The sequence below is a fragment of the Anabas testudineus genome, chromosome 2 (assembly GCF_900324465.2).
Source record: "Anabas testudineus chromosome 2, fAnaTes1.2, whole genome shotgun sequence".
NCBI lineage: Eukaryota > Metazoa > Chordata > Actinopteri > Anabantiformes > Anabantidae > Anabas > Anabas testudineus.
This window is the reverse complement of record NC_046611.1, coordinates 32347121-32366558: the sequence shown is the minus strand read 5'-3', so window position 1 is coordinate 32366558 and position 19438 is coordinate 32347121. Positions and strand designations below refer to the sequence as shown.

The 19438-nt window shown below is 39.8% G+C and overlaps 1 protein-coding gene across 1 annotated transcript in view; it reads right to left on the bottom strand.

The window, feature by feature from the left end:
* The window catches only part of prkdc (protein kinase, DNA-activated, catalytic subunit), a 40367-nt gene that overhangs the window by 17925 nt on the left and 3004 nt on the right, over positions 1 to 19438 (bottom strand). The window contains exons 9-46 of the mRNA XM_026361928.1: positions 19065 to 19095; positions 17491 to 17648; positions 16209 to 16355; positions 15674 to 15838; positions 15366 to 15534; positions 14401 to 14450; positions 14155 to 14277; positions 13592 to 13741; positions 13268 to 13377; positions 12930 to 13089; positions 12739 to 12825; positions 12516 to 12635; positions 12088 to 12247; positions 11862 to 11971; positions 11572 to 11659; positions 11276 to 11439; positions 11001 to 11153; positions 10286 to 10393; positions 9965 to 10191; positions 9277 to 9371; positions 8905 to 9007; positions 8440 to 8573; positions 8058 to 8288; positions 7563 to 7789; positions 7281 to 7489; positions 6981 to 7113; positions 6276 to 6434; positions 3732 to 3935; positions 3439 to 3627; positions 3145 to 3249; positions 2883 to 3050; positions 2550 to 2677; positions 2253 to 2460; positions 1682 to 1860; positions 1430 to 1598; positions 1165 to 1230; positions 1021 to 1084; positions 512 to 660 (exon numbers count right to left, since the gene is read on the bottom strand). Coding sequence (XP_026217713.1) covers positions 512 to 660; positions 1021 to 1084; positions 1165 to 1230; positions 1430 to 1598; positions 1682 to 1860; positions 2253 to 2460; positions 2550 to 2677; positions 2883 to 3050; positions 3145 to 3249; positions 3439 to 3627; positions 3732 to 3935; positions 6276 to 6434; positions 6981 to 7113; positions 7281 to 7489; positions 7563 to 7789; positions 8058 to 8288; positions 8440 to 8573; positions 8905 to 9007; positions 9277 to 9371; positions 9965 to 10191; positions 10286 to 10393; positions 11001 to 11153; positions 11276 to 11439; positions 11572 to 11659; positions 11862 to 11971; positions 12088 to 12247; positions 12516 to 12635; positions 12739 to 12825; positions 12930 to 13089; positions 13268 to 13377; positions 13592 to 13741; positions 14155 to 14277; positions 14401 to 14450; positions 15366 to 15534; positions 15674 to 15838; positions 16209 to 16355; positions 17491 to 17648; positions 19065 to 19095 — 5400 coding nt within the window. The remainder of the gene's footprint in view (positions 1 to 511; positions 661 to 1020; positions 1085 to 1164; positions 1231 to 1429; positions 1599 to 1681; positions 1861 to 2252; positions 2461 to 2549; positions 2678 to 2882; positions 3051 to 3144; positions 3250 to 3438; positions 3628 to 3731; positions 3936 to 6275; positions 6435 to 6980; positions 7114 to 7280; positions 7490 to 7562; positions 7790 to 8057; positions 8289 to 8439; positions 8574 to 8904; positions 9008 to 9276; positions 9372 to 9964; positions 10192 to 10285; positions 10394 to 11000; positions 11154 to 11275; positions 11440 to 11571; positions 11660 to 11861; positions 11972 to 12087; positions 12248 to 12515; positions 12636 to 12738; positions 12826 to 12929; positions 13090 to 13267; positions 13378 to 13591; positions 13742 to 14154; positions 14278 to 14400; positions 14451 to 15365; positions 15535 to 15673; positions 15839 to 16208; positions 16356 to 17490; positions 17649 to 19064; positions 19096 to 19438) is intronic.

Sequence of the window (19438 nt, the reverse complement as noted above, 5' to 3'; positions counted from 1 at the left end):
TCCTCAAGATTGAATGAATGTGTTCATCAGTGAGAAGACACCTGGGTGGTGTTTTTTTCATCTTCATCAACATAGATATGTGCTGCCGAACACAGAGAGCATTTGAGCAGCTTGGACAAGCAGTTGGGGCAGTGTGTCGGGGAGGAAACATGGAAACTATGCAGCACCCACAGAGTCCTACTTTGACTTCAGCGTGTTACTACACTGGAGTTCAATCAGCTCCATTTAGAGGTTGGTTAGTGCGCTTTCCACGTCAACTGCAAACGGATTACTGAGCAGTTCAAATCTCCATTTCTGGGCTTCAATGTCGCCAAGAGGCGCTTGGAGGTCAAAACATTCTGGGATTTGTAGTATTAGCAGTGTATGTGCTGTATACCGGGGGGCCAGCTCTAATATGCATTTGATATGATCTCATGGGCCAAATATAATGACACCTCTGATCTAGACCATCCTACTACATAAAACATGCTAGGCTTAGTGCAGTTTAATGGGCAGAAATAGTAAGACCTACCCTTTTTACAATTGTGGGCCTTTGTCCTTCTGGATTTTGGGAGCTAAAGGAAAAGCTCTGGACTCCAGTGGAGAAATCAAACTGACTCATCTCCTCACTCAAGCTGCTGTCGGCCATGTAAGACTGGGAGGACAGATAAACTGGTGCTTCTGAAAGTCAAAACATAAAACATGAGTAAATTAGTCACTGGACCAATCACATTCCATTTCATTGTAAAGAATTGGACAAATTCATGGGACTAATGACTTGTGTTTATGCAGGGGTCCAAGTACTGTGTCCCAGATGTAATGACATTACTTACAGGTGTTTTTAAAATATAGCATTGACGATAATAGGACATACATGAAGTCACAGTGACCACCAATATCTGAATTTGAAGACATTGCTTCTATGCGTTCCTGAGACACCACATTCCCATAAACAATTGGATAAACATGAAAAAATCTGAAGAAATACATGTGCTATCATTGGCACAGAGGCATAAAAATACAGTTCTAAGCATTTTATACCTCCATTCTCCTCATTCACTACTTCTCGAATAAGGATGTATTTCTTCTTTCTCTCTAGTGGGACCTGTATTGATGAAAAAATAAATACAAATATGAATAAACGACAAATGCAAAGTAAAACACTGCTAAACAAGCAAAATGTACCTCTATTTCAATCGGAAAGTTGTAGGTCCTTTCAACATCAATAATATTTTCCAGAATAAACTGATTCTGCAAGAAAAAAAAAGTGAGCGATGTGAGTTTAAGTTCTCCAGTGTACAAAAATATGTCTCTTTCCATGGATGACAAAATATGAAACTCATTATACCATAAAGGATTTGAATTTTTGTACTGCACTATATAGTATCAAGAGTACTGATAACTGAAGTGCTGAGTGAGACCGGAGATAATTACAGAGGCCTGTCTATACCTTCTCTTGTTTCTCACTAAAGAGGAAGCCTTGGTAGAATTTGGGCTCATTGAAGCTGCAGCTGATGACGGCGATGGCACAGTTGTATGCAGCGCAGTGATAGGATCTCCTGAGTTCAAGCAGCTGAGTCTCACCAGACATGTTCTCAGTGAACGCTTCAAAACATGACCTATTATCAAAATAATACATTAATATTCGTAGGGCACATCAGGACAGATTTGACATCACTGTAAAGTGTTGGGGGAGTCCTACTTGATCAAGATCTTGGACATCTCATTCCCCTCTGTCTTGTCTGAACGGCAGTAGGCTTGATTAATGCGGGACTCCTTGGAGTAAACATCCTTTTTGGAAAGCCGAGAATACAGGAGCTCCATCAACTTGTATGAGCCGTTCTTCTTCAGCAGCTGGACCTCAAATGCTGTTTCATTTGACTGAAATAAAATAATCAATCAATCATCAATAGAAGCCTTCAGTCAAACTACAATGTGCTCCCCTGAGCCGACTGGAGGGTTTTTTTCCACTAAAGCTGCAGTTTTTTAAATGGAAATAGAGAACATGCAGAGGTAAGTTTAACAGTGATATACATATACATTTAGGGTCCTCCCTGCAGCCCCACAACACAACAGGAGAGAACATTTTAGTTGCGGAAGCTGCCCTTTAATAAGATGGCTTTTATTGGTAATAAATATTAACAAACGTGTTACAGAAACGGCTTAATGGAAAAATGTCCTCCTTGCCTTTTGTCAGTTTTAACTTTGGTCAGAGAACATTTTGATTTGATCGCTTTTAGCCATTTGTAAATGTACCAATGTTAAGGGCAAACCTTGGTGAAGCGACTGAGCAACAAAGCAATTATGTCAGAGACATTTGCCACAAAGAAGTCATTCAAGGCTATGGTGCTGCAGTGAGAGGCCAGAGGCAGCAGAACTCTCTCCATTATGGCCTGTAGCGTGGAACTCAGTGGCACATCACCCTTCTGGATCAACCCATATATTGCAGACAAGAGCTGTAGCTGTCGTTCACTGCTTGACCTAGTTAAACACAAGGAGTGGACAGAATAAAAGCAACTGCTGTATACATTGTATGTACCCTCATTTTCAGGTGTGAAGCCCTTACTAACCGCATCGCGATCCTATGGAAACAAACTTGAAATTGCTCCTCCATGATATGTTTTCTGTCACGACACAGAATCCCTGCCAACATTTTAAGCAGGAGTGGGCTCTGAGAAAGCTCCAGGGCATCCAGCAACTATAAGACAAAAATGTAAAGAGCAAACTTTTACCCTTGTTTCATGATTCGTGGAGTCTATGTCAACCTGTGGCCCTACACTCTCACTGAAATGAAAGCAAAAATAAAAATTACAATAATAATTACCAAATTTCTAATAACACTTTATCCAGCTGTAGTACAAACTAGTGTTAGGTCTGAATTAAGGCTTTATGGCTGACTTCACCTTTCGGATACAGTCCATATAATTGTTGCGGTGTAGCGAACCCTTAGCAAACTCGTCTGACTGCATAGGGAAGTGTGAAGCTACCAGTGCGTCAAGAGCTCTGTGCAGCTCGGCTAGCGGCTCCTCTGGAAGGGTTGTGAAGAAGGGCAAAACCAACAGGGCCTGGCTCTGTACAGATGAAAACCAGAGTCATCCACTTTAATCAGTATGAGAGAGTAATCCAGTATTTTGACTGGGTCCCACCATGTATCCTCTATGTTACCTTGAGATTCAGAGGCAGATTCATATCAACCAGCAGTAAAGTAAACGTGGAAAACACTGGTCTGAATGCCTCATGGTTGACAGTGGAGCAGACAGAAGAGTCAATCTAATCAAAGAGGAAAAATATTTCATAAAACAAATTAACAGCACTATTTTTTTTAAAACTGATCATTATTATTATTCTTATTACTTAAGAATGTTGATGTAATGACTAACTTGGTAGTTGCAGCTCTAGCTAATGAGATGACAGTTTTATTTTGCTAACTGGTATACAGTAACTACACTTTGACTGTACCTGTAGGAGCTTGGAAAGCAGCAAGAGAGTAGCAGTTTTGCTTTCTGGAGTGGAAGATTGTCCTTCCCACCATGACTGCAGACTGTTCCATTGTTTTAGCACGTGCTCAACCAGCCGTTGTCCCTGAGTCTTCCTCACAGAGCGCTCTTTAAAGCTGTGGTCTAGCATGCCATTCAGCAACGTGCTCACCTGATGAACAACAAAATAAATTAAAATAAAAAAAGATTATATTCTTTTACTGCCTAGACGTTCAGTTGTCTCACGACTGATTAAAATGTGTGAAAAAGAGCTACCATGCTGGGATTTTGAGAGGAAGCTTTCATGAGACGTGGCACTGTGGAGTCAATACTCCTCAGCAGCTCAGCGTTGATGGTCGTCTGGAAGAGGCTGTAAAAGTACTCGCCATGCGAAAAGTTCAGTAAGTTCTGACTATGGCTTCCAGATACTGGCACAGAAAGCATGATGGTGTTCAACAGCAAGTCCACCAGCTGCTCACTCTGTATAGGAAACGACAGAAAAGGAGGAGGCAAAAAACAAAAGAAAAAAAAGACAGAACATGCTTACGTTAATAGTTGTTTTTAATGATGTAATATTCTACACATACAGTTTATGTCATTTCACAAACCATGTATTGCTATGCATTACAGTGTTCAGAAGTGTTTTCTAATTTTGTTTTCCATTTGCCACCCCCCTTTTAACCTAATGCAGCTTCTCTGCAGCTCAGATAGCTCAAAAACACTACATCAAAAATGTGTCTAAAGATTGGTAGCTGCCAGTATTCCCCACTCGCTCCTATCTTGGAGTGGTCTTATTGCTTCCAGCTCAGGTCCTCTACCAGAGGCCTGGGAGCTTGAGGGTCCTGCGCAGTATTTTAGCTGTTCCTAGGACTGCACTCTTCTGAACAGCGATCTCAGTTGTTGTTCATGGGATCTGCTGGAGCCACTCTCCCAGTTTGGGAGTTACAGCCCCCAGTGTTCCTATCACCACAGGTACCACTTGTGCCTTCACCTTCCACATCTTTTCCAGCTCTTCTTTCAGCTCTTGTTATTTCTCGATCTTCTCGTGCTCCTTCTTTCTGATGTTGCTATCACTTGGGATTGCTACATCTATCACTACAGCCTTGTTCTCCTGTTTGTCCACCACTACTATGTCGGGTTGGTTGGCCATTACCAGTTTGTCAGTCTGTATCTCTGGAAGTCCCACAGGATCTTAGCTCGGTCATTCTCAACTACCTTTGGAGGTGTGTCCCATTTTGACTTTGGGACTTCAAGCCTGTACTCACACAGGCTGTACAGATGTTACTGTACACTATGCCGGCCACTTAGTTATGGTTTTCCATGTATGCCCTGCCTGCTAGCATCTTGCATCCCGCTGTTATGTCCTGGATTGTTTCAGGGGCATCTCTGCACAGCCTGCACCTGGGGTCCTGCCTGGTATGGTAGATCCCAGCCTCTATCGATCTTGTTCTCAGAGCCTGCTCCTGTGCTGCTAGGATTAGTGCCTCTGTGCCATCTTTCAGTCTAGCTTTGTCTAGCCACTGGTAGGATTTGTCAACATCAGCCACTTCTTCTTCTTCTTACCCTCTGCCAGTGGTACATACCGTGCAGAGGTTTGTCCCTCTATGAGGGTTCCTCCTCTTCCTTGCTCCTCTGGTTTCTGCTGTCTGAGGTATTCGCTAAGCACGCCATCAGTTGGGGCCATCTCCCTGATGTATTCATGGAGCTTAGTTGTTTCATCCTGGATAGTAGCTTTGATGCTCACTAATCCCCGGCCTCCTTCCTTCCGCTTAGCATACAGTCTTGGGGTGCTGGAATTGGGGCAAAACCCTCCGTGCATTGTAAGTTGGCGTCCATCTCCGCTTTTGGCCAGCTTTTTATGCCAGAAGCATACCTGATGAATGGTAGGGCGTAGGTGTTGATCGCCCGGACTTTGTTCTTCCCATTTAGCTGACTTCTCCGGACTTGCCTTACTTAGTGGTTGCTGTTTTCCTTACGGCCTCTTCGTGGTTACCATTTGCCTGTGGGATTCCAAGGTATTTGTAGCTATCCTCAACATCTGCTATCTGCCTTCTGGTAGTTCTATCCCCTCAGTTCTGACTACCTTTCCTCTCCTACGACTGCACTTATCCAGTCCAAATGACATTCCGATGTCTTGGCTGTATATCCTGGTGGTATGTATCGTATGTATTGATAGCACTTTGCTTTGATGTTTTTTCTCCTTGACTTAGATTTTGTTTGCTTGCCTTGTTCCTCACTTGTAAGTCGCTTTGGATAAAAGCGTCTGCTAAATTACTAAATGTAAATGTATCAGCAAGTCGATGTCTCGTTTCCTCTTGGCATACAGCTTGATGTCATCCACGTAGAGGAGGTGGCTGATAGAGGTGACATCACTTGATGTTGACTTGGGCAATTGGCTTGATGTTTGCCTCTAGGGTTGTTTTCCACTTTCCCATTGAGTTCTAGATGAAGGTTCTTAGAGTCCTGTTAATCAGTTCCAAGCATTCCATGATCCATGTGTGAGGCATTGAGTCATCGGCTTTCTTGTAGTCAATGATTACTGCTGAAGAATGCAGATGTACCAGCGCAACTAGGTTTCTAAACAGCTTGTGAAGCATGAAAGGCTGCACGACAGCAGCAGAGTTGTTGGATGACAGGGGAGAACACTGTAACAGCCTCCTCATTTTTATATTAAAGTCTGCCCAAAGTCAGACTAAAATTGAAACTCATAAAGTTTGTATCATATAAGTCGTTTTCCACTTCAAATAAGGTAGCCATCCCTTTAAAATAAGTCTGAGGAGAAACCTGATTACTCATCTGCATGTTAACACAGTTACTGACCTGCTGACTAAGACAGAAAGCCAGTTGAAGCAGAGCATCTGCAACCCTCCTGGTATTAATGTCCAAGGATGGAAGTGCCTTCCTGTCCTCGCCGGGAGCTATACCTTTATACACTGTTGTTAGTAGCTGGGACCCAAGGGATTGGGCAATGGTTGAATCCTTTAAGAAAACCACAAATGTTGAAAAGTGTCAGATCTGTCCAGCAATAGGTTTATTGGAAAGGACTTCATACATTTATACAATTATTTTTTCTGGTGATTTAGTGTGAAATAAGTTGAAACATACAAGATGAGAAACAAAGATTAAAAAAGCACAAATGTCATAAAGATAAGAGAGCTAGTTTCATGAAGTAAGACTTACAATACACATGCAGTGAACATAAATGAGTGTATGAATTTGAGCAGGGATTGAATATAAACAGCAAAATGAGAGAGTGCAATGGACAGTGAGTAGCATTAGACGTTTAAATGTGATGAATGATCAGGTAGTGGCCCATGGGATAAGTTTGTATCTGTGGGGAATCTGTGCCTTAAATGAAATCTGAAATAAACAATGATGCAAGTACATATAATAAGCACATAGTGTTTGAGCATTCTTATAGCCTAGTTTCACAAATGACAAATTTGCCTCAAGTGACTTTACATTCTATTCAGCAAGTTTTAAGTTTATGTTCCATCACATTTGAATGCCCCCCTGGGAACATACCTGGCTTTGGAGAATGGAGCCAAGGAGACCAGCCTTGTGGATCTGCTTACAGGAAGACAGAACCATTTCTATCTGGTCGTGTCGGCTCAGAGAGGTCGAATGGTAGAGGACTACAGCACACAACTCCTCTACGCTGTAAAGATCATTTTAAAAAAATAATTTAATTTCATATTTTAAAAAAGAAGAAAGGACTACTTTGTTTTGTTGGTGATCTCAAATATACAATACAATTGTGATTTCAGGAAATGCAAAAACAAATGCGACACGTCAAAAACAACAGTGAATGACATTACTACACACCTTTTACGTGAGATCTTTATCCGCAAGCTACCTTCTAGACGAGTGCAGTACGGCGACATCAGCAGGGCCTTCAGTAGAGGAACACACACCTCTGGTAGATTCTTCATTACCTCCACATCTGCCATGTTGAAACCTACAGTGGACGGTTCACACACCACCAGCGCAGTCAACTCGAAAAATACTGGGCAAAAAAGATCCTGTTCCAGAAGCTGAGAAAAAAAATTAAGCAATGAGCAAAAAAAGAGACAGAAATACAACTTTTCTTATTAAACCAAGTGATACCTTCAACATCTCTAGGTCTCCTTTGACAAGGACCATTGTGGCAAACTCCAGCAGGCGAACAATGATGGTGCACTTGCTGTAGTTGTACTGGTCAACCTCTCTTGGGCTGAAGTGAGAGGTCTTCTCGCCATGATGGAAACAGCTCTCTGCTGCTGCTAGGTCGTGTGTTGCCAGCTCAGTTAAAAAGAAATGTATGGCTTTCAGAAAACTTGACTTCTTACTTGAACCTTGGAAATTAAGGAAAAATCATTTAGTGAATCAGTGTAAGGCTAATACAGAACACTATAGTGATCAACGTCAAAAGTAAGATTTACTCTTTCCATCGTACTCAATGCACTTAGAAAAATACAAAATTCAACTGTGTTAAACACACAATGGCCACTCACAGGTTATTAGCTCACAGAGCTATTAATGTCACAAGGAGTCATTATCAGTACAGGTATAGCTAAAAATGAAATAGTAAACTAAAGTGTCCCTTGCACTTGGAGGACTTACTAAGCATGTGTTGAGGCTTGATTACGTGTGAACTGATGAAGGTGTTGTAGCAGTCCAGGACAGCCAGCAGTAGGTCCATCCACTGCAGGGTGGCTCTGACGCTGAAAGGGCCCGTCAGGTTCCTAAGAGTGGACTGTGAGAGGAGACCTCCACCCTCAAACCGCAAGATCAGGAAATCTGGCCCATTTTCTTTTAGCATGGCATCTAGCCACTGAGATAAAGACTTCTTTCCTGAGTGTGGGACACACACACACACACACACACGTCAATCAACTAAATGGGTTTTGGCAAAATATATTTCCTAACCGCTGGTGTAATGCTGCTTGAAAATCTTATTTAAAAAACAATTAGTCCAACTGTGAAATATGAAGCAGTTGGTCACCTGGAAGAAGAGGAACCAACTCATAGAGGAGCTTTAAGCATTTGTGGCGACACTCAGTCTGAGGTCGGCCACATTGTTCTAGAAGCCATAAAACCACATCTGAGAGGCACAGCTTTGCATTAGGTGGAAACCCTCTGAAAAAGAACAATAACGCTGGAATTCTATAAATCAACTTTCAACTTTCATCTTTATGTATTTATTTATACATTTATTTATATAATAATATCTTATCATTGCACAAACATTACTGCAATAACAGTACTATAACTTGTGGAAAACTGGGCAAAACACTCTTGTTGTACTATACTAAGGGTTCATTTAAGTTTACCCAGCCGCTGAACTCCACCTATATCACCTATTTTCATCTGTATTTAGCTAATTTTGTTAAGAGAATGAAAAAAATATAAGCTCAAACTAAAATTTAATTCAGCAAAGTGCCAGCACTTGGAAATATCAAGTACCAACCTCGGGACACGCCTCTCAGGACTGTGCTGATTGAGACCGGGGGCCTTTTTGTTGATGATCCTTGTCAGATGTTCAATGACAATGCTGCACTGCTGTAACGTGCCTGATGAAGGAAGAGTGGCAGAACAGCACCATATATTTAGAACATTAAAATAAACTTTTAGTTTCAATTATTACTAATATGCAATGAAACCTTAGTTAACCCAGCATTAGATCATAAATGTAATAAATGTCACTGGAAATAAAATTACAAACAAGACTGTGCTCTTCAGCATAACATACACATTTAAAAAAAAAAAGTCCTAATAATGTAACACAGTAGGTGTTAGTTGATGTATCCTGTCTATAAAGTTTTAGTACAAAAACAGTTACCCATAGATCGCTCATCTGAGTGTGCCAGAGCCAGACTTTCCACAAATATGACGAGAACCTCAAAGACAAACTGGTCCACTAAGGAATTTTCCTCCCTGCAAAGATACATACAACAACAAATATCAACATAAGTCTCAGGTCAAAGTGTGAAGAAAAAAAAGATTCAAGGATTGGAGGAGTAATTTGACAGATCCCTGTCTGGGCTCAAAGCAGGGATGTTGGAGTGCGCTATCAAAAAAGGTTGATTTATTATTTAGAACAAAATTTGTGAAATTGGGTACATAGGTATTTATTAATGTATATTAGAGAGGATGGCAGCAAACTAAGCCCAAAGGTGTACACTGTTGAGTATTCCCTCACTCTTAAGTCTGCATGTAAGTAACAGCTGACTCTAGAATTAACTAACTAGAATTAAATCTTATGTGGCATCCTTCTTTTTCAAGAAGTGTCAAGTAAAAATGTGAAAGTAAATTATAGTACAACAATTTATTACTCCAGCAGGAATCAACTGTGGGGTATTTTGTTAATGCTCTTTTTCAACTAAAATGCAAATCATAATCTTTATAATGTACAGTTTTTCCTAATCTTATATAAATTCTTTATCCTTTTTTTCCATATCAGTTTGTAATTCTGTAAAAGGTCTATATATTTCTTGGGGATCAGCAGAAGAGTCATAAAAGTATCCTACCTGAACTCTCTGTAGATACTGTTGAATGTTAAGGCAGCACCAAGTCTTTTGAACCCATTGGGGTGGAGAGCCAAGCTGTAGATCCGCTTAAACAAGGACTTCATATTGGTTGGGCTCTTCTTTTGCTGCTTGGGGGTGGTTTGCTTAATTGACCATTTGACGAATTCTTCAATGCAGCGACTACAGAAGTCTCGCAGAGTGCTGTCCATGGGGTCAACCACACCATCCTGACCAAAAACAAAAATGAGACAGAAAACTGAACCTTTGCCAAAAGACAGATTAAACAACCATGCGTGGACTTCAGAGATTCTAAACACTTACCAGTATTGCCTCTAAAACAGCTACTGTATCTTGGCTTTCAAACTTCTTGTTGTTTGTGAACCAGTGGATCAGCTGCATAACCAGTGGTTCAAAGAGCTGTCTGGTAACCTGGTAGGAAGAAAAAAAAAATTAGAAAGCTGTCATACAAACCTTCTGCCTAAGTACCTCTGTGACAACCATTCTCTGTGTGTAATAGGGTTAAAAACCAGCAATCATGACAAACCACCACAATTACCACAAATGATAACCAAGACAATACTGTCATGTCAGCACTGTGAAAGAGGGGACGTGTGCCCGGAGTGTACCCTGCGTTTGACCAATGATAGCTTGGATTGGTTTCAGCACCTCTGCAACTCTTAAAACCTCAGACAATAGACAGATTAATGTTTCAGAATAGTAGATAGATAATGGATTTTAAGCATTACATATATTAGCATTTGTTCTTAGTTTACTCAAACCTGCAAATATGCTTGCTGATGCTTCGTAAAATGAATGCAGGGTATACACGTGTTCTTCTTTGTCTGTTAGTATTTCTTTTTAAAGTAATACCAACTATAGCTTGGTATACCAGTGACAGTTTAGCTGAGTTAATTTCTCCAGAAGCTGTGGTAAGCAACATGTCTCATTATTAGAACACCTCTAAATCCCATAATAGGATATTTTTTGACAAGTGGGGACTGTATCAAGGGTAGCTATCTTGATGGAGTGAACGTACCTGATCCACATCACAGGCAAGACGCAGAAGCACCGGAAAAAGCCTCTTGTGTAGTCTGTACATAGGTGGCAAAGTATTCTTCCCCTCAACCATCTGAGCACTCTTCCCAACCATGTAGACCACCAAGCTATGAAGCAGCTCGCAAGCAGCTACCTGCAACAAACACAAGAAAAACTTAGTGATACATCATCACGTCTAAACTGTAAAAAAAGTCTACATCAAATGCATTCAATTTAAAAGTGGGAAACTTAGGACACAGATGTTAGACGGCATACTTTGGTTTGTCTGTCACTTGTGGACAAAGCCAGTTCACTGATGCGAGGAAGAAATGGGTCCAGGTATATGAGTGGCTTCATGTCGGTGAATGGCACTGCAAAACTCAGCCTTTTCTCAGAGTCCCAGGCAACAAATTTCTTCATCATTTCCTCAGATGAGACCACTAAAAGCCAAAAGAGATGGTCGACAAAAACAATTGGAACATCTCTCTGGAGCATGGACGAAATGCTCAAAATGTCAGAATCTGAATAAAATAGACTAAAATAGAATGAGAATATTACATATGAGATCTTACCAGTTACAAGATTCCTGTTCAGTTTTCCTCCAAGGTGACCAAGCAGTTTCACCACTCTGAGTCTCACCGTGACAAGAGGAGCATCTTCCTGCACTCACATACAACAAAGAAGCAAGTTGACATACAGGATCTCAGGAATATAAAGCATCAGCTATCATTTTCATAGTTTATTAGCCTTTGCCCTGTATAAATTATGTTTTATAATTAAATGATATAAGTATAAAAATACTTTTCATTCAGGATTCTACACTCGTCAAAAATAATGCTCTGGGAGATTTTCCATGCATTACCATGGAAAGCTGATTGGATTGCTTCAGGAGCCTTGTCATCACTCTGCTGTATCCTTTGTCAGTTTTTGAAGAAAAAGATGACATCACCTCCCAGCTGCTCTCATCTTTGTCTGAGGTCAACAACACACAACTTTAACATTGGCTGATGTCTTCATTTACTAAACCAAAACTTTCATCATCTCACAAACAAAAGGTGCTTGACCTCCCCAATACTACATTGGCTTACTGTGGTTGACGGTGGTTTTCAGGTATCCATCCAGAAGAGGAAGGATGTTGGGGTAGCACGGCTGTATGATCTCCATAGAAATGTTGGAGGACCAGTCCTCAAGAGCATCTAGGGCTGCACTGGCCAAAGGAACATGGCTCAGACCCAACTTCAGAGCCGCCTAAATGTACATACAAAAACACTCTGTAACAAGTCTAGTAGCAAACAGTTTTAACTCTACACAAAAGCTATACAGAACACTGTAAGGAGCCTGGACTAATTTTTAATTGATATATAATTCCTAATTCCTTTAATCAAATTATTTGGAAACTACAATACCCTGTGAGGTAAAAAGTATCACTAGCTGAAAATTACTGCAGTAAGACACCTGTATATGAGGTTTCCTTTTTAATAACAAATACACGATTTAAAAAAAAGTAAGATCCCACCTCCAGTGCAGGACAGTAGGCCTTGATGTCCAGAGCTACAATGTTGTGGTGGAGTGTGAGGATAAATGTCAAGCAGGATGCCAGCAACTCATCTTTGTACTGCTTAATTCTCGCACAGACCTAATGGAAAAACGAGTTACTCAGATTACACTACACATTAGGTTCTCGGGCAGGGCTAATTTGTATTATTACATTCCCATAAAGTAGTGTGAAGAGAAACTACCTCTTTTCCAAATTTGGAGAAGAGAGCAAAACAAGCACTTTTCACTGTGTCATTCTGGGTGCATGTTGAACTTCTCAGGTCAACTCCCTGTTTAAATGTAGATTTGTACAACATCAATATGATAATAATATTAATAATAATGATATATTTCACATGCCAGAGAAAATGCTTTGCACTAGTAGCAATATTACCTGGTAGTACTTGATTCTCTTAGCAATTTTCATGGTGACAGACAGCAGCTTGTAAAAGCCACTGACGAGTGGATTTCGTATGGAGTGCAGGATAAGTTCATGGCTCAAGGGATACATCCAGCACTGGAAATACTCCAAATGTTTCGTCAGCAACAACTCACTGCAAAGGAAGGAAAAAGAAAACAGTATTCACTTGAAACCGTCAATGTGCTAGAAGTAAGTAAATTAAGTATGGTTACAATTAGGGTGTCTAAAAGTTTCCCACAGAGTTTCATCCTACAGAGTTGTGTTCATTTTCTGTGCTTAGAAGGAGTGTTGCGTAAAGTTGTGTCGTTCACCTGCAGAAGTCAACAAGGTTGATGAAGGCCGTGAAGTCTTTGACCTTATTGGGTAACAGATGAGCTGTGGGGTCAGAAGAAGGCAGGACCTGGGCTGTATCTTCTGGAGCCTGACAAAAACCATAGCATCAAAGATCAACTGAACTGCATATAATTAAACTGACGCTGCCAGTAGTATAAAAAGATACACAATACGTAACATTTTCATGCAAACAACAATCATGACATAGACATGCCTATCAGATCATTGTATTGGTGCACCTAACAGCTATATTTTACAAAAGTCGAACCATATCAAAGTGGGACTTGAGAGTGAAACCTCACCTCCTCCCCTGTTGTCACTTTCTGCACAGAAAGGTCCAACTTTTCCACTATCCGGAGAACTGATTTCACTAACTCATCATAAAAGAGACGGCTCAAAGACACAAGAGCGGCATTCTGACTTTCAAAAGCTCCATCCAAAAATCCCGAGTCCTGCAGAGAAACAGAGATTCAACTTAACATTTATCATTTACTTAATATTTTTCATCAACCATTTCAAGGATCCCTTACACTTAAGAATAATAAAACAATCTCCCCTTCAGTATACAAAGCATCACCTCCTAACAAACGGGTACAGCTTGGTTCACATTCAGGACCCTGGAAGGGTTTTAACACTTTAACAGTACAGTAAGCAGCCACAAGCAAATTCGCATTATGGTACATAATCATTTGAAAGCAGATATGGTATTGGTAGTATTTTGAAATACATGTACAGTTTTCAAATAGAATACAAAATTGTAATGTGCATTATACATACAAGAGTATCCAACATCTTTACCATTTTTTAATTTTTTTTTTTTATTATGGCTAATCCAAGCAGCAGCAGACAAATTACATAGCTGTACCTTCAACTGATCACAGTCTAAAAGTCCTTTAAATAGACCAAGGTAGTTGTGACTAGATGGAACTTTCCATTTTCCAGTACGAACTTGGGAAGACTGAGAGTGAGAATTTCCATTGTCTTTGTCCTGAGAGAAGAAAGGACAAAAAATTGTATAAAGAAAAAAAGATTGTTGGATTTAGACAAAGTGAACTACAATGCACATTACATATAAATTCATTCCTTTAACAACACCTTAAAATCATCTGACCTCAGAAAGCACGACAGGTTTTGAACAGACTCTAATCAAGCCCTGGTGCACTGAAAAAGAAACAAAAGTTGATGTTTTAGCAGGTGTTATGTCCTGATCTCCTGATTCAAAAGCAGCAGGTTGTTAAAACGTGCTTTTGTGTGTATTTTTGGGAGCTCTTCATCACCACTACAGTCTCAAAGTCTTTACATTATTTTGGTTTAATATCAAAATATATATATATATATGAGATGAAATTTCTCCTTTTTTATTGTTTATTTTATGGCATTTACATTAACAGACAGAGCAACCTTTAGTATCAGATAACCCAAATTTGCATTAAAGTATCAAAGATACCGTAACACAAAGTTTTAAAGCAAATAAAACCTAATACTGTTTTTGGTTGCATGTACATTTAGTAATTTGCAGACGCTTTTATCCAAACATTCCAAATTGTTGTGCTGGCTATGTCCAATGCCTTTGCAGTGTCTTTTCTCATATTCACATTTTTTCTACTACAGACAGCTATATAGTTTCCATCAAATCCATTCCTTTCAACATCAGATGCAGTCCTCACAGGTGAGACCCATGGTTTAAACCAAGAGTAGTAATATTGAGCAGTTTATTGTTTGAACAGTCAATCTCACAGGAAACACCTGTGAGTCACATTCTAATACTAATACACTTGAAATTTGGGTTGTCTGATATAAATGGTGCTAGGTTCTAAGCTGTTTATTGCATCTAGGTGTAAATAGATGCATTACACAAGTGTATTCATCTTTTAATCTTAAACAAAGACACACACACACACACACACACACACACACACATTACTTAAGATAATTACACAAACAAATAGCTGTATAAAACAACTGCATATTATACAAATGTCTACCTGTTGTTAAAACAGTAACTGACAAACAATTGTGTTTTTGATCTTTGTTTGACACTCTTACTGTACAGTAGTGTTCTCATGACAGACTTACCCACAGAACTAATGAAACTCCACAGCACAGGACCTTTGGAGGCTATGGCCACTAGCACCTTAAGGATGGACCTGGAACAAGTGGTCTGCATTCTATCACTGTACTGAGGGAAGCTGTCGATCTGCACCACAATAAGACGTTCCAGCAGGGGTGTGTACAACTCTGGAATCTGAGGCCATACACACGAAGCTGAGAGTCACATATATTTTACTCTGGCAGACACAATTCAGTGCAGTGCACCACTGAGAGGAGCATTTTGGGTGTTGCTGTTATTCAATACTAGGTTAATGACAGAGTGAATTTGTTACCTTATCCAGGTGAATTAAGACACTGGCTATAGAGTCCAGGAAGCTGGGCAGCTGGTAGAAGCTGTCATCCTCCCCGTCAGACTCCGTCAGATACATCTGCTTACAGCGCTGAATCAGCTCTGTGTACATCAAGTCCACATCTTGGGGGCAAACTTTCTTGCATGGCTATAGAGGAAAAAAGAAAATTATACCTAGTTGGTGCATATAGTACTTAGGCACCCTTTCATCAACACCAGTCATGTTCTAAATGTGTCACTGAACAGCTTTTAATCTGAATATTTACCATATATTAATGATTTCAAAGTGAATATTATAATTTATGTATGTGTACTGTAAAAGTGTATTTTAACAATTTATCCACAATTTTATCCATTCCAATTTTTATATATATTGTTTTTGCAGTTGCTAACTATTTCAACTGTTTATCCATTACTTTTTGCTGTCTACATAAAGTAAGGACAGGAACAACAATAATAGATCAAAGATTTTGTTTTATGACTATTAACTGGAACAGTCAATAGGCATGCATACATACAGCGGCAAAGAATCCATATCCACGTATGGCAATGGACAGTTCTTTGTGTGTTGAGTCCATAGTCCTAATGATGCCACAGAACTTCTGCATGAAGAACTTTAACTTGCTTTTGTGCTCCTCAATATTATCTGCTACCAGCATTGCAACCTGAAAAATGATCAGAAATAAGTTAGGCTCAAACGTATTGATTCTTTGGCTGATTTGGTATCAGGACGAACAGCTTAGAACTGTGCCACTAATCTTGATTAGTAGTGTATAACCTAACCCTAAAATTAGTTCTACATAAAACTAGAAACAATAAAACAAACAAACAAACAAACAAACAAACAAGCCCATCACCAGGTACTCATATAAATAACAATTATCAGTCCATTTAAAGAGTCAGGTAGTCAGGTATGAGTGTGGCAGGCTAAAAACACAAATTGTGGTCTGCCTAAAGTCTGATCTTGATCACAAGTGGATAATGATCATTTTATGAGAACCTTAGAACAAAGTGATTGTTCAGCAGGTTGGACAAAACTGCTGTCGGATGGAAAACATTAACAACAGTGAGGCGTTCAGCAATCAAGGTCACAGAGATTCCCAGGGTGATGTTAAAGGATCAACAGGCCATCAGACAAACACTGAATCAGAATGATGTGCAAAGCAGAATAGCAAGGCGAAAGGCAATACAAGTGCTCCATCAGAAGGAAAGAACACGTGTTGTCGCCAAAGAAACCAAGATCACTGCAACCTAATGGTTCTTATTAAAAGATAAAGTGCAGCTTTATAAGAATGTTTTGTTCATCATGGACAAATATTCAAACAATTTGATCACCCTTAAAGCACCAAAGACAATCTGCAGATGTATTAATTTCTCTATCACTCAGCATCAGTCTACAAAAACAAACTGCAGTTACACAAGTCATTGGTTTCTCTGGGTTTGTTGAGATTTATCAATGGCACACACATTATACCAACATATAATATATACTCATGTTGTGAGCACTGCTGAGAGCATCTCAACAAAAAGTAAAACACATCATACTTTCACAACCTTTCCTAGTAGTCTTAGCAGTAGTCATTCTCATTACTGAAAGTAAGAGGCTTAATAAAGAACCTTCTATGTGCTCAGACGTAGCAGTGTTTTTATTCCCACTTTTAGCAGCTTGAAAAAATAGGGGCCCTGATCGTGTTTTCAGTCAGATGTGTATAAAAACACACAACATTTGACACTTTGAAGCACCACTGCAGTACGCTTTCTGGTTTCATGGTTTCTGTCCGTGTGTCTTCAAGAGTTTACCTGTTTGAGGAAGGCCTCAAGTGCATAGTAACTTGTCTTCTTCATCTGAGCGTTGATGTGTCCACAGAGTTTAGACATGACCTCGAACAAAGTTTTGTAGTGGTCCATCAGGCAGCTGCTGAACTGTGAAGCATGTCTGGCAAATAATCTAAGTCCAGCTGTTTAAGAAGCAGATATACAATCAAGTATTTGCACCCACTTTCTATCATTTTGCCTCTGTCCACCTCTGCAATTTAATTACAATTAAACTATCAAATTACAGTGGCAAGAAAAACTTTGTGAACCTTTTGGAATTTCATGGTTTTCTGCATTAATTGGTCATAAAATGTGCTCTGATCTTCATTTGACTCACAACAATAGAAATACACTGTCTGCTTAAAATAATAGTACACAAACATTATATGTTTTCATGTTTCTATTGAACATAACATTCACAGTGCAGGGTGGAAAAAGTATGTGAACCTTTGGACTTAATAACTGGTTGTCCCGTCTTTGGCACCAGTAACCTCAACCAAACGTTTCCTGTAGTTGCAGGTCAGACCTGCACAATGATCTGGAGTAATTTTGGACCACTCCTCTTCACAAAACTGTTTCAGTGTAGCAATATTCTTGGGATATCTGGTGTGAATGGCTCTCTTAAGGTCATGCCACAGCATTTCAATTGGGTAGAGGTCAGGACTCTGACTGGGCCACTCCAGAAGGCGTATTCCATCAATGACAACAATCCGTCCAGGCCCTGAGGCAGCAAAGCAGCCCCAAACCATGATGCTCCCTCTGCCATGTTTTACAGTGGGGATGAGGTTTTGATGTTGGTGTGCTGTGCCTTTTTTTCTCCCGACATAGTGTTGTGTGTTTTTTTCCAAACAACTCAATTTTGGTTTCATCTGTCTACAGAATATTTAGCCAGTAGTGCTGTGGAACATCCAGGTGCTCTTTTGCAACTTCAAACATGCTGCAATATTTTTTTGGACAGCAAATGGCTTCCTCCGTGTTGTCCTCCCATGTACTCCATTCTTGTTTGATGTCTTCCTTATTGTAAATGTCAACAAAAATGTTAGCATGTGCCAGAGATTTCTGTAAGTCTTTAGCTGACACTCTAGGATGCCTCTTTACCTCATTCAGCATTCTGCGTCATCTTTACAGGACGACCACGCCTAGGGAGAGTAGCAACAGTGCTGAACTTTCTTCATTTGTAGACAGTCTGTCTTACCGTGGACACATGAACATCAAGGCTTTTGGAGATACTTTTATAACCCTTTCCAGCTTCTTGCAAGTCAACAATTCTTGATCGTAGGTCTTCTGAGAGCTCTTTTCTGTGAGGCATGGTTCACATCAGGCCGTGCTTCTTGAAACCAGTAAACCCAAAACTGGTGTGTGTTTTTAAAGGGCAGGACAGCTTTCAGCAACACATCTATTGTTGTGACTTAGATAAAGAGCAGAGCACATTTTATGACAAATTAATGCAGAAAACCATGAAATTCCAAAAGGTTCACAAAGTTTTTCTTGGCGCTGTATTTACTGAGTGAATTAGTTTTGAAAGTCTTTATTTTGCATTTGAAAACAACAGGCCTTACCAAATGTTACTGCATATCGACTCATTTCCATCTACAAAAAGAATGGAAAAACAAACACAAACAAAGAAAAGAGTAATAATAATAAATACATAGTGTAAAGAAGTTGCTGGTAAAATGCAGTTCGTAAATGGAGCTTCAACACTGCTCTACATGCCATTAATTAGTAGGCACAAGCATAGTGTGCTAGAGTCAAAATAATGACATACAGGACCCAAGTACTCGTAAGTACTTACAGATATTCATACTAGCGTACATTTACGCATTCATATACGTTTCATCAAATTAATTGTGATGCTTTGTTTTAGATGCCACATTTCAACCAGAGTCCATTATAGGAATGACTGGTCACTCATTATATGGCCTAATTTCAAGTG